The sequence below is a fragment of the Malania oleifera genome, chromosome 5, assembly GCF_029873635.1.
Source record: "Malania oleifera isolate guangnan ecotype guangnan chromosome 5, ASM2987363v1, whole genome shotgun sequence".
Lineage (NCBI taxonomy): Eukaryota > Viridiplantae > Streptophyta > Magnoliopsida > Santalales > Ximeniaceae > Malania > Malania oleifera.
In genome coordinates, this window is record NC_080421.1 from 40,036,661 (window position 1) to 40,051,855 (window position 15,195).

Here is a 15,195-nt window from a genome sequence, read left to right on the forward strand (position 1 = left end):
CTTTAAGTGATGACTCATGGATAACAGCCATGCAAGAAGAGTTAAATCATTTTGAAAGAAGTAAAGTACGGAAATTAGTTCCCAAACCGGATAATCATTCAATTATAAGAACTAAATGGGTATTTAGAAATAAAAAGGATGAAAATGGAATTGTAGTTAGAAATAAAGTTAGACTTGTAGCTAAAGGATATAACCAAAAAGAAGGGATAAACTATGATGAAACATTTGCTCCCGTAGCTAGAATGGAAGCAATAAGGATGCTCTTAGCTCATGCATCTCATAAGGAATTTAAATTGTATCAAATGGCTGTAAAAAGTGCATTTTTAAATGCTTATATTAATGAAGAAATATATGTAGAACAACCACCAGGCTTTGAAGACATACAAAAACCTGAATATGTGTACAAACTAACTAAGGCCTTATATGGTTTGAAACAAGCCCCAAGGGCTTGGTATGAAATACTTAGTGGATTCCTACTAGAAAAAGTGTTTTCTAGAGGCAAGGTTGATAGTATTTTGTTTATCAAATCTAAAAACAATGACATGTTCATAATACAAATTTATGTAGATGACATTATTTTTGGTGCTACAAATGATAATTTATGTAAAGAATTTGCTAAATGTATGCAAGAAGAATTTGAAATGAGCATGATGAGAGAGTTGAAATACTTTCTAGGACTACAAATAAAACAAGCAAAAAATGGAACTTTTATAAGTCAATCCAAATACATAAAAGTTATTGTTGATTAAGGTGTAATCCCAAGAGGGGGGGGGGGGTGGGTGAATTGGATATTTAAAAAAAAAATTCACTTAATTTTCTTTTACACACTTCTTATAAGTTTACCAACTACTTTTAGTTACTCAATTATGTGTGAGTATGGCAATCCTATCTATGCATACAATATACTCAATTTAAATATAACGCGAAAAATAAAGAGTAAAAGGAAGAGAGAAGACAAATGCGATTTTACGACGCTCAGCCGATTTGGCCTACATCCTTGCCTTGAGCAACCACTCAAGGATTCACTAAAAACCCTGCTCCTTAAAATGGGACGGAGCTTCCCTTACAAACCGCTGCTTACAAAAGGTACAACTCCCTCCTTATCCGCTGCTCACAAGAGTTATAGCTTCCTTCTCACACTCGGTTCACAACCCGAACCGTGTTTACAATGAAATCTGAAAATAACACTCAAAACAATGCTTCTAACAAAAGCTTGTAAGTACAATTCAATTTCCTAGTACATTAACATATGATATAACTTGAAGCTCAAGAATGTATGAAAAAATAATACAATCGTTTGATGTATGATATGTGTCAACACACAAATTCGTATTTAATCAAAACTCCCAAGTGAAAATATATTTGGAATGCTTTGGAGTCTACTAGAGTTCTTGATTCACTTTGTAAAGATGCTCAAGTATATTTGAAGTGAGCTATTTAACAAAAATTTGACATGAATACAACTTAATCAAAATCACAAAGTTTTCCTTCAAGTTCCAATATTTTAATCAAAGTAGGTTTTTCAATAAGAAACCCAATGAACAATATATATGAATATGTGTTTATGTACTTCTTGAATTTCAAATCAATCAACCAAGTTAACAAGGTTTTTCTCAAAACATGATCTTCCCGAAAATCAGTTTTTATACATGAATACACACTCAAGATCAAAACCTCTTTCTAATGATAAACACGTAAAGAGATGAGAGATTCTTGAAACATGACAACTTGACAGATCAAACCTTAATACTGGATCAAAGTTTAGTTGGATGAATGAATGCCCTTTTGATTTCAGTAGAGATTTTCCCAAACGAAGATGGAAAAAGATTGAAGTGCAGAAAACCGGCTCTAGGGTTCAAATCTTGCAATGAGAAGTATATCTTTCTTGTTGTGTCCCTTAGCTTGTGTTCTAGGGTTTAGATATTCATAATATATATTATATTACCCTTAGAATTAATCTCAGCCATTGGATCAATAAGATACTTCGCATTTCTTTTTAATAAAAGAAGATTTTTAGGCTTTCTCATGAGTTCAGGCAACCGAACTCGACTTCAGGCTCCTGAAGTATCAACTTCAGGCGCCTGAGGTTCCAAGGTCAGGCGACCAAAGAGCCTCAGTTAGGTTATGTCTTCTCTATTTAATTCTTCAGGTGGATGAATTTAATCTTCAGGCAATCGAAGAAATTCTTAGGCTACCGAGGTTTGAGTTCAGGCGACCAAACTACCCATTCTCTCAAATTTTTATTTCTAACTAAATAATGTACTTGGCTTCTTTTCTTGAGTCTTTCATAAAATATATTTTTCATGATTTTGAAAACATTTCAAGGTCCATGAGAGTTTCCTAATGATGTACATGAAATGCATGAATCCTAAAACAATTCTAAGTTATAATGAGCCTCAAATTAAATCATATGAAAATGTTAATACATGAGTTCTAAATATCTTTTCCCAAGATATTCTTGAACTTTGACTCTTGCATCTTGATTCCCGTACTTTTTGAGTTCCATGGTTCTTGCCAAGATTTGTTAACTTTCCGTGCATGCTTAGTGTAAGTCCTGTTCACAAACTCAATGCACAGATCAAATATCAAGTGATTTGTCATTATCAAAACAAGAGTTGACTCGTAGAGTCAACAATCTCCCCCTTTTTGACGATGACAAATGCACAAGAAAAAATATATATAATGGGTTACGCCTAACAAGGCTCCCCCTCAATTAATGCATCAAATATTCAATGAATGACAATATGCTCATGTTCATACACAAAGTGTTTATCCTGAATCCAAATGAAATATGAAGTATGCTCATAATGAATGTAATATGCTAGATTTCTCCCTTTGAATATCTCACCCTTTGGAAGTTAGTTTTACCAAGACTCTTTTCTTCCATTTTATCCAAGACTCTTTGCTTCCATTTTATTATTTTTGTGCTTTTCCAGATTTTTTTGCCTTTCCAAATTTTCTCCCCCTTTTGACATCAACAAAAAGGTGTAAACAAATAAAGCATGAGTAGATGCAACCGTATATTCTTTTCCCTTTAGAGATCTTAAGGTTTTGAATGTATCCAAAAGTTGATACCAAATATTAATAATATGCACGTTCAAGTGATTAAGTCGTAAGAGATGTTGCTCCCCCGGAATTATATCATTTAATCATGATTCTAAGCAACCTCTCGACTATGCATGAGACCTAATTCATGACTAATTTGTATAAATCTATCCTCTGCAAGTGGTTTTGTGAATATATCGACCCATTGTTCATCTGTGCATACAAACTCAAGTCTTACATCCCCTTTTTGTACATGGTCACGAAGAAAGTGATGCCATATTTCTATGTGCTTAGTTCGTGAATGTAATATGAGATTCTTTGAGATATTTATTGCACTCGTATTATTGCATCTTATGGGAATTGTTTCATAGTTTAATCCAAAATCCTTCAGTTGTTGCTTCATGTAAAGCGTTTGAGCACAACAACTACCTGCCGCTATGTATTCAGCTTCAGCTATGGAAAGAGCGACCGAATTTTGTTTCTTGGAAAACCAAGAGACCAAGGAGTGTCCTAAAAAGTGACAAGTACCACTAGTGCTCTTCCTATCCACTTTACTACCTGCATAATCAACATCTGAATAACTAAGAATCTCAAATGATGTGTGCTTAGGATACCATAACCCAATGTCCACGGTTCCTATCAAATATCTAAGTATACGTTTAACAGCTAGCAAGTGAGACTCTTTTGGAGTAGACCGAAATCTTGTGCACAAACATACGCTAAACATTATATCTAGTCTACTGGCAGTCAGGTATAACAAGCTACCTATCATTCCACGATATAGTTTGACATCTACTGGTATACCTCGCTCATCTTTATATAATTTCAATGAAGTACTCATAGGTGTACCTAGTATTTTTCTGTCTTCCATGTTAAATTTTTTGAGTAGGTCTCTAATATACTTTGATTGATTTATGAAAATTCCATGATTTGCTTATTTAATCTAAAGTCCTAGGAAGAAATTTAGTTCACTCATCATGCTCATCTCAAATTCATTTTGCATTGTATTTGCAAATTTATTACACAATTCTTTATCGGTAGCACCAAAGATGATGTCATCTACATATACTTGCACTAGGAGAATATCATCTTCCTTAGTCTTTATGAATAGAGTTGTATCTATCTTTCCTCTTATAAATCCATTTTCTAACAAAAATCCGCTTAGCCTTTCATACCAAGCTTTAGGAGCTTGCTTTAAACCGTACAAGGCCTTTGTTAGTTTATAAACATGATCTGAGTTCTTGTGGTTTTCAAACCCAGGGGGTTGTTCTATATACACTTCCTCATTTATGTAGCCATTTAAAAATGTGCTTTTCACATCCATTTGATATAGCTTGAAATCCTTAAAAGCTGCGTATGTTAATAACATTCATATGGCTTCCATCCTAGCTACAGGGGCAAATGTTTCTTCAAAATCTATACCTTTTTCTTGGTTATATCCCTGAGTTACTAATCTAGCCTTATTTCTCACAACTATTCCATTTTCATCTTTCTTATTCTTGCATATCCATTTAGTCCCTATGATTGACTTATCCTCTGGTCTGGGAACTAAAGTCCATACTCTATTTCTTTCAAATTGATTTAATTCCTCTTGCATGGATATCACCCAAGATTCATCCTCTATAGCTTCACTCACATTCTTAGGTTCTTCTTGTGATAAAAATGCACAATGACTCATCATGTTCCTAAGAGAGGAGCGAGTGGATACTCCTCGTAGTGGTTCACCTATTATTTGATCTATGGGATGATTCTTTATGTATTTTCATTTTCTGGGTGGTGCGTTTTCCTCAGTTGTAGTTTCTTCAATTTCAATGGATGGTTCTCTAAGTTCAATTTTCTTTTCTGAATCATTCTCAATTGATAGTTCTTTTAGTTCCTTGTTTAATTCAGGTTCATCTTCATCAATTCTTTTGGAGAAGGGATTTATCTCATCAAACACTACATGAATAGATTCTATGACCGTCAATGTTCGTTTATTATACACTCTAAAAGCTTTACTATCTAAGGCATACCCTAGGAAGATACCTTCATCAGATTTTACATCAAATTTTCCTAAATGCTTATTATCTCTAAGCACAAAACACTTATAGCCAAAAACATGAAAATATGATATGTTTGGTCTATGGCCATTCCATAACTCGTAAGGAGTCTTATTAAGTGATGGTCTAATTAGAACTCTATTTAGTACATAGCAGGCGGTATTCACTGCCTCGGCCCAGAAGCATTTGGGTAATCTATGTTCGTTAAGCATAGTTCTGACCATTTTTTGTATAGATCTATTCTTTCTTTCAACTACGCCATTTTGTTGTGGTGTTCTAGGAGCTGAAAAATTATGGCCAATTCCTAATGAGTTGCAATAGTCTTCCATGCCTTGATTTTTAAACTCTCTACCCCTATCACTTCGAATTTTGGTAATTGTGTATCTCTTTTCATTTTGTACTCTCTTGCATAGATTAATAAAATTTTCACATGCTTCATCTTTATGACCTAAGAATAGTACCCATGTGTATCTTGAGAAGTCATCAACTATGACAAAAGCGTATGATTTTCCTCCTAAACTCTGAATTTGGTTTGGTCCAAATAAGTCTAAGTGCAGCATTTGAAGTGGCCTAGTAGTGGAGATCTCTTTCTTCTTCTTAAAGCTTGTTCTTGCTTGTTTTCCTAGTTGGCATGCATCACAGATTTTATCTTTCACAAATTTTGTCTTGGGCAGTCCCTTAACTAATTCTTTCTTAACTAATTTTGAAATTAAGTCCATGTTTGCGTGTCCTAGTCTCCTATGCCAAATCCAACTTATTTCATTCATAGCTGATAAGCATGTCACACTTTGTGAAGTTAGGTTATCAAAACTTGTGGTGTATATGTTTTCATGTCGCTAAGCAATGAACAGTATCTTATTATTAGTTTTGTGTTCAACTATGCATTTGTCATGTTCAAATGATACTTTGTACCCTTTATCACATAGTTGACTTATACTTAAGAAATTGTGCTTTAGACCTTCAACTAATAAAACATCATCAATAATGAGTGAGGAATCATTACCGACTTTACCGACACCTGTGATCCTTCCCTTAGCATTATCTCCAAAAGTAACAAACCCTTCATCCTTGAGTGTGAAGGATGTGAATTTTGATTTGTCTCTGGTCATGTGGCATGAGCATCCGCTATCCATATACCATCTATCTTTTGAAGATGTGGATCTTAAGCAAATCTACAAGACACAATTAAACAACTAGCTTTGGTACCCATATTGTCTTGGGTCTAGGAGGGTTAGTGCTAGATTCACCTTTGATCTTCCATACTTTCCTAATTTTTACATCTTTGTTTTTGAAAAGGAAGTCAAATTGTATGTGACCCAACCTTCTACATTTGAAGCATGTAGTATATTTATAATGATTCTTAGTTGGAACAAATGACTTTGATTCTTTTGTGAAATACCCCATGTAAAGTTGTCTTTTCCTTATAATTTCTTTACCATTAAAACCGAACCCTTTTTTTTCTAGAGAATTTCTTTGAGATCCTAAGAGCTTTTCAAAGTTGTTTTGTCCTTTGGTAAATTTACAAATAATTTCAAATTTGTCTTTCAAGTCCTTTTCTAATTCCTCAATTTTTAGCTCTTTATCCTTCATGGAAGATGCATGGGATTCATTTTGGTGTTCAACAAGATTTGAAAGTTCTTTAACTTGGCTTCTTAACTCAGAAATTTTCTTTGTTTTCTTCTTAAGTATTTTAATAGTGTATAGGTATTCTTGTTTCAGTTCATCATATGACATTATATCATTTTCATTTTCAGATTCACTAGAGTAGTATGAAGATGATGAACGAGATGATAGTACCTCAAAGTCATCATGTGCCATTAGACATAGATTGGCAATCTCGTCGTCACTGGATTCATATTTTGAACTACTAGTTCTGTGTGTATCCCAGCTGACTTTCAGTGCCTTCTTCTTTTTCCTTAAAGCTTTCATGAGTTTGGGGCACTTGGGCTTGATGTGTCCAACTTCTCGGCAATTGTAGCATGTAGGTGGATGCTCCTTCTTTTTCTTCATGCTTTGCTCTTCTCTTTCTGATTTAGAGTTCCAAAATTTTATGTTGAACTTTTTGTTCTTCTTTAAGAACTTTCCGAACTTCTTTGTTAGCAAGGCCATGTCATCATCCGTTTCGGAATCGCTTCCTTCACTTGAGTAGCTTGATGATGCCTTAAGTGCAGTGACCTTCTTAGCTTTGCTTTGTTCATTTTTCCTCTCGTTTATCACTAGCTCATAGGTGATAAGTGAGCCAATGAGTTCGTCCACCGACATCTCCTTAAGGTTTATCCCTTCTGCTATTGCTGTAGCTTTAGATTCCCACACTGGAGGTAATCCCCTGAGTATTTTCCTGATCAACTCATAAGAAGGGTAAGTTTTTCCAAGAGCATTTAAAGAGTTAATGATGTGTGTGAATCTAGTGTACATGGATTGTATGGATTCATCAACTATCATTTTAAATGCTTCATATTCACTAGTGAGCATGTCTATCCTTTACTTCCTTAGTCCCTTCATATGTAACTTCTAATTTTTCCCAAATTTCTTTAGTTGAGTTGCATGCCATTACCCTATTAAATTCATTGACGTCTAGTGCATAGAAGAGTATATTCATGGCAGTGGCATTACTTTGAACCGACTTCCAATCCTCTTCAGTATATTCATCTTCAGTTTTAAGTACATAAATCTTATCAATTACTTTCATGGGAATGTGATTTCCTTTAGTCACAATTTTCCAAACCTTCCAATCTACGTTCAGTTGGTATATGCTCATCCTACGTTTCCAATAGGTGTAATTTACACTACAGAAAATAGGTGGTCTAGTGGATGAGTATCCCTCACCAAATGGAGTTACACCAATGTGTGCCATGTGATCATTTTACAAATTAACTATCAAGTCTAAGTAAACCCGCTCTGATACCAAATGTTGATTAAGTTGTAATCCCAAGAGGGGGGGGGGGGGTGAATTGGATATTTAAAAAAAAAATTCACTTAATTTTCTTTTACACAGTTCTTATAAGTTTACCAACTACTTTTAGTTGCTCAATTATGTGTGAGTATGACAATCCTATCTATGCATGCAATATACTTAATTTAAATATAATGCGAAAAATAAAGAGTAAAAGGAAGAGAGAAGACAAACGCGATTTTACGAGGTTCAGTCGACTTGGCCTACGTCCTCGCCTTGAGCAACCACTCAAGGATTCACTAATAACCCTACTCCTGAAAATGGGATGGAGCTTCCCTTACAAACCGCTGCTTACAAGAGGTACAACTCCCTCCTTATTCGCTACTCACAAGAGGTACAACTTCCTCCTCACACTTGGTTCACAACTCGAACCATGTTTACAATGAAATTTGAAAATAACACTCAAAACAATGCTTCTAACAAAAGCTTGTGAGTACAATTCAATTTCCTAGTACATTAACATATGATATAACTTGAAGCTCAAGAATGTATGAAAAAACGATATAATCGTTTGATGTATGATATGTGTCAACACACAAATTTGTATTTAATCAAAACTCCCAAGTGAAAATATATTTGGAATGTTTTGGAGTCTAGTAGGGTTCTTGATTCACTTTGTAAAGATGCTCAAGTATATTTGAAGTGAGCTATTTAACAAAAATTTGACATGAATACAACTTAATCAAAATCACAAAGTTTTCCTTCAAGTTCCAATATTTTAATCAAAGTAGGTTTTTCAATAAGAAACCCAATGAACAATATATATATGAATATGTGTTTATGTACTTCTTGAATTTCAAATCAATCAACCAAGCTAACAAGTTTTTCTCAAAACATGATCTTCCCGAAAATCAGTTTTTATTCGTGAATACACACTTAAGATCAAAATCTCTTTCTAATGATAAACACGTAAAGAGATGAGAGATTCTTGAAACATGATAACTTGACAGATCAAACCTTAATACTGGATCAAAGTTTAGTTGGATGAATGAATGCCCTTTTGATTTCAGTAGAGATTTTCCCAAACGAAGATGGAAAAAGATTAAAGTGCAGAAAACCGGCTCTAGGGTTCAAATCTTGCAATGAGAAGTATATCTTTCTTGTTGTGTCCCTTAGCTTATGTTCTAAGGTTTATATATTCATAATATATATTATATTACCCTTAAAATTAATCTCAGGTGTTGGATCAATAAGATACTTCGCGTGTCTTTTTAATAAAAAGCTGATTTTTAGGCTTTCCCGCGAGTTCAGGCAACCGAACTCGACTTCAGGCTCCTGAAGTATCAACTTCAGGCGCCTGAGGTTCCAAGGTCAGGCGACCAAAGAGCCTCGGTTAGATTCTGTCTTCTCCATTTAATTCTTCAGGTGATTGAACTTAATCTTCAGGCAACCGAAGAAATTCTTAGGCTACCGAGGTTTGAGTTCAGGCAACCAAACTACCCATTCTCTCAAATTTTTATTTCTAACTAAAAAATCTGCTTGGCTTCTTTTCTTGAGTCTTTCATAAAATATATTTTGCATGATTTTGAAAATATTTCAAGGTCTATGAGAGTTTCCTAATGATGTACATGAAATGCATGAATCCTAAAACAATTTTAAGTTATAATGAGCCTCAAATTAAATCATATGAAAATGTTAATACATGAGTTCTAAATACCTTTTCCCAAGATATTCTTGAACTTTGACTCTTGCATCTTGATTCCCGTACTCTTTGAGTTCCATGGATCTTGCCAAGATTTGTTAACTTTCCATGCATGCTTAGTGTAAGTCCTGTTCACAAACTCAATGCACTGATAAACTATCAAGTGATTTGTCATTATCAAAACAGTATTGGACTCGTAGAGTCAACAGATATGCTTAAGAAATTTGATATGGAAAGTAGTAAACCCATAGGTACCCCCATGAGCACTTCCATAAGCGTCGATAAAGATGAAAAAAGGAAACCAGTAGATATGAAATACTATAGAGGCATGATAGAAAGTTTTCTTAGTAGGCCCGATATAATGTTTAGTGTTTGCATGTGTGCATGTTTTCAATTAGAACCTAAAGAATCTCATCAAATAGTTGTAAAAAGAATTCTAAAGTACTTGATAGGAACAATTGATTTAGGACTTTGGTATCCTAAGGACACCGGATTCGAAATGATTAGCTATTCAGATGCCGATTATGCAGGGTGTAAGATAAATAGAAAAAGTACAAGTGGGACTTGTCATTTTCTAGGACGATCTCTAGTGTCTTGGTTTTCCAAGAAACAAAATTTCCTAGCCTTATCCACAATTGAAGCTGAGTATGTAGTAGTTGGGAGTTGTTGTGCACAAACCTTATACATGAAACAACAATTAAAAGACTACAATTTAGAATATTCCACCATTCTAGTTAAGTGTGATAACATAAGTGTTATAAACATCTCTAAATATCCTATTTCACACTCAAGAACAAAACACATTGATATAAGACACCACTTTCTAAGAGATCATGTTCAAAAAGAATGTATCATATTTGAATTTATAAACACAAATGACCAATGGACGGATATCTTTACAAAACCTCTCTCCGAAGAAAGATTTATATCCACTAGAATAGAACTTAGGTTGTTACATAGTAGGGAAGTGATTTAGATAGGTTTCATAGTGAGCAAATTGAGAAAATTAAGAAATTAGGGACTTTAGGCAACTGAGCTTGGAAGCTCAGGCGGCTGAGCACTGTAGACTTGAGGCTTTGGCACTTGAGCCAGCAGACCTTAGGTGACTGAACTTAATCTTTAGGAACTTGAAGTCACAAGATCTATATATTTTAAAGCACGAAACCCTAACTTTAGGCTACTGCCTTTTGCTCCATCACTCACCCGAAGTTCCACCTCTTTGTCTTCCTTGCTTCCTCACTCAAAACCCTTTGAATCAGAGCCTCAAACCCCTTCTCCTACTCTCTTCCTCTTAGATTCTAGGGTTCCTCTTGGCTTGTTTCCTCCAATCTCCAAGGAAACAACAATGCCTCACACTAAGACCACGGCAAATCGAGGATCTTCTACCAGAAGGGATGATAACAGCATCAAGCAATGGTTAGTCACTCTACAATCCAAGCTCCAATATCATTCTACTCTCTGTTCTACATACGCTATATTTGGTAAGGTGATCGACACCACCTTTTTTGATTTCTAATTCCCTGAAATACTGCCTATGTTTTGGAACATCAGTTGGAAAAATTTTGTTGTTTTCAAGCCAAAAGAATGTACCCCAACCTTGTCAAAATTTTTTATACCTATATGATTTTTGGAGAAAGTGTTCTCACTACTGAGGTTAGAGGCAAGAAAATAGTTTTGACTCCTCAAATTCTAGCTCCCATTTTGTATATCACCAAGGGAGAATTCGAATGTCCCGCCTTTGCTCAATCTTGGATTCTTGAGCAAGGCTTCACACCCGAAGAGTTTTTGCTTCTAATAATGGTAAACGAACCCGTATATTTTTGCCATCCACCCATGTATAAGAAATTGAACCTCCAGGCCCAAATACTTCACAAAATCATCTCCAATAACATCCTACCTAAGGCCGACTCTTATGATAATCTTTCCTATGTCAACTGCTTCGTTTTATGGTGTTTACTAAAGGGAAAGAAGCTTGATCTCTCTAGTCTTATCTTGAAATGGATGTGGGCCAAGTTGGAAGTCACTCGTGTGTTAAATCTTATCTTTGCTCAGCTTGACATTACCACACCTTCTGAGTTATTCATCAAACATACTCGATATGATCTCTTCACCTCTGCAACCCTCAAGCAGATGGGCTATGAAAAACACGATCTGGGTTGGTTCTTAAAAGGAGATAGACCTCAAAGAGCACCAGTAGATGTACCTCCTCCTCCGCCTCCAATTCAAGACCAAGGACCTCCTGCTGATACACCCTTATGGTTCATTCCCTTTCATCATAAATTCTCCACCTTCAACAGAGACACGAGATTAGGACTTCAATCGCTTCGAGTGGATGTATCTTCACTTCATACTACCTATTCCTCACTTGATCAGTACCTCACTCGTATTGAGAAATATCAGGCTAACTTATCCCGTGGTATTGATTCTATGGACACTAGTTCTGCTTCGCGGAGTGATGATGATGAATCTGAGGAAGGCAGTGAGGAAGGTGATGAAGAGGAAGGTGAAGATGAGGAAAAAGATGAAGAAGAAGTTGAAGAGGAAGATGATGATGCTAATAACTGATTTAGTTTATCATTTTGTGATGTCTTAAGCACTCTCTATGTATTAGCTATGGTGTTGCTTTATTTGTTTTTGTTTAAAATTTGGCTTGTACTTCCACTCCTTATGCTTTTGTGTAATATGACAATGCTTGTTATGTGCTAAACTTCTTTGTGCATATGCCCCTTAATTCTTTTTGAATGATGTCAAAGGGGGAGAAATTTTAAGCAACCATGAGCAAACCTAAGAATACAGAACACATGAAAATTCAGTGCATTTTAAGAAAATATAAGCAAACATGAATGAAAAATAAGAATATGACATATATAAAATTTTGGCATATAGCAAGGGGGAGTAAAAACACAAATACAAATAAGAACAAAAGAAGAACAAAATAATGCAAATATGTATATGAAATGAGCTATAATGAAATATACTCAATTGTGCATTATTTTTGAACTTACTTATACTTGAAATCATCATTTTTCATATTTGTTTTAAAAGCATGCTTATTGTAAGGGGGAGCCTTTTTCAAAGGATCTCTCATCTTTGCTCCTTATTTGTCATCATCAAAAAGGGTGAGATTATTGGCCTAACATGGCTTTCAAATCTCATTTTGATGATAACAAACGAAGTTTGATTTAACATGTGTTGTTAAGTGATGATGTTTCAGGAATGCTTAAACGACAAAGTTCAAAATAACAAAGGAAATGCAAGTTCAAAGATCACCAAGGACCACAAAGCCACACTCATTCTCAAAGTGATCCAAAGGAAGCTCAAGTGGACCAAAATGATTCAAAACATTTGGAAACCTGAAGTTGACACAAGCTCAAAGTCTAAAAGGATTCAAAGCAAGGACACCATGAAGACTTCAAGCTTAGAGTTTTTAAGGCTTTAGGATGGAACAATGTAGGTACTTCATTTCAAATATCATGAGAAATGTTTTGAAGCTCTTTAGCGTTTGTCTTGGACTTAGGACCTTATTTTAAAAACCCTAGAAAATGTTTTATAAAGTAACAAAGCAAGAGCGCAAAGTGTTTTTGAAAAATAATCTGAAAAACAAAAATTTTGTCTGTTCAGGCGATTGAAGTGTAAGCTCAGGCGCCTGAAGAATTTCCTCAGGTGACTGAAGAATAAGTTCAGGTGCCAGAAGATTTTCTTGATGAATTTTTGAAGAGGTATTGTAACCTCAGGCGATTGACACTTGTCACCTCAGGCGCCTAACCCTGTTTTTAGTTCAAAAATTACTGTTTTAAAGAACGTCAAACAACTATCCTCGACTCCTCAAGAGACTGAACACTGTTAATGGCTATATTTTTTAAAAGTATTAAAATTCTAAATTAAGTTTCTTGTACTCCAAATTTTTTAAAAACCTAGGAAATACTCCAAGTAAATTTGGGCAACACGAATTAAGTTTTATGAGCCTTAAATACATGTTTTCATGAATCAAACATACACCAAGCAATTGAAAAATCTATTCTTAAGCTGAAAGCTCACTAATTCTCTCAAAGCTCTCTCTTGCTCCTTCTTTCATTTTGAATTGCTGAGATATTCTGAAGCACTAATCACTCTTCTTTGAGCTCTAATAATCTGAATTGCTGATTCCTTGTCAAGAGAAGTATTCCAGTGAAATTTTTCTTGAGCTTTAACTCTATTTCGTTTGGTATTTGTTGTTGAAGTATATAGCACTTTCAATTGTACTAACCAGCTCTATCTGAGAGCATTCTTTGTACAAAATAAATTGTTTTCTTGTTTCTTGTTTCTTTGACAGTTCACGTATTTGGATCGTTGTAACCCGAGCGTGGGGTATCGCTTTGAGAGGGGGCTCCACTCTAAAGGAGGGTTGTAATCAGTTTGTTCCACCTGGAAAGGAAAGAGTTAGTGGAATCCTTAGGTGGTCTTGCCTAAGGTGAGGACATAGGCTGGGGATAAGCCGAACCTTGTAAAAAATCTCAGTCTCACTCTCTCTACCCTTTTCTATTTAAATTTTAGCATATACAAATTGTGTTTTAAATTGTAAGTTTTCTGAAAATCTGAGATTTAGAAGACCTTTTAATTTAAGAAAGTACGTTTGGTTAATATTTGTCGAAAACCTTAAAGGGAGTACGTTGATTAACCGCTTGCAAAAATTGTTTGCTTTGATGTATTCCCAAGAGCTGGGGGGGGGGGGGGGTGAATTGGACTTTAAAAATTTATTGCCTAGGTTAAACTAATCTAACAGTAGTAGATTCACAACCTAGGGTTTGTCTATGCAGTTCCAAATGCGCAGATAGAAACAACGTGCGGAAATTAAAATCATGCGCAACATTCACCAATTATAACATACATGTGCGGTAAATATAAAGAGCAGAAATATAAATAAGGCACACAATATGTTATAGGGGTTCGGCCAACTGTGCCTACGTCCCCGCCTCTTGCTCGCAAGCCCGAGGATTCCACTAATGGCTCACTTAACGGGTGGAGTGACACTGATTACAACCAGATAAATTAGCATAGGGCTGACCTCAACCTTAACCAGGTCAGTTAGCGGGGCTGACCTCAACCTACACGCCTTAATAAGATGACACACCTAGCTTTCCTAACTGGGTCTAAGCCAATCCGGGACTACTTCAAAGGGCTAGTCTCCCTCTTCAGGCCCGTGCTTGGAAATACAACAGTATTTGAAATACAACGAAATGGTACTATGATTATGCTTTCATGTAAAGTAGATGTGTACCCAGATACACGCAGTATACTCAATCAACCACACATCAACAATATAGGAAATGTAAGCTCAGTGATGTGTATTTTTGTGTAAGTTACACTCAACAAGATATGATCGCTAATATGTTCAAGAGTGTTTTAATCAAGCAATTTCTTTGAAACAGTAAATATGAAATCTCAATAATGAACCATGGTTTCAAAGATGCTGCAAATATTCAAAACAACTCAAAATATTTTCTTTAATGTAATATGCTCAAGAGTTACTTGAAAGA

General features: G+C 35.2%; 1 protein-coding gene across 1 annotated transcript; it reads left to right on the plus strand.

The window, feature by feature from the left end:
* Window positions 1-11,680: 11,680 nt before the first annotated feature.
* Window positions 11,681-12,244, plus strand: LOC131155940 (uncharacterized). The gene has a single exon (XM_058109393.1). The coding sequence runs from the start codon at window positions 11,681-11,683 to the stop codon at window positions 12,242-12,244; it is 564 nt and encodes a 187-aa protein (XP_057965376.1).
* Window positions 12,245-15,195: the final 2,951 nt, after the last annotated feature.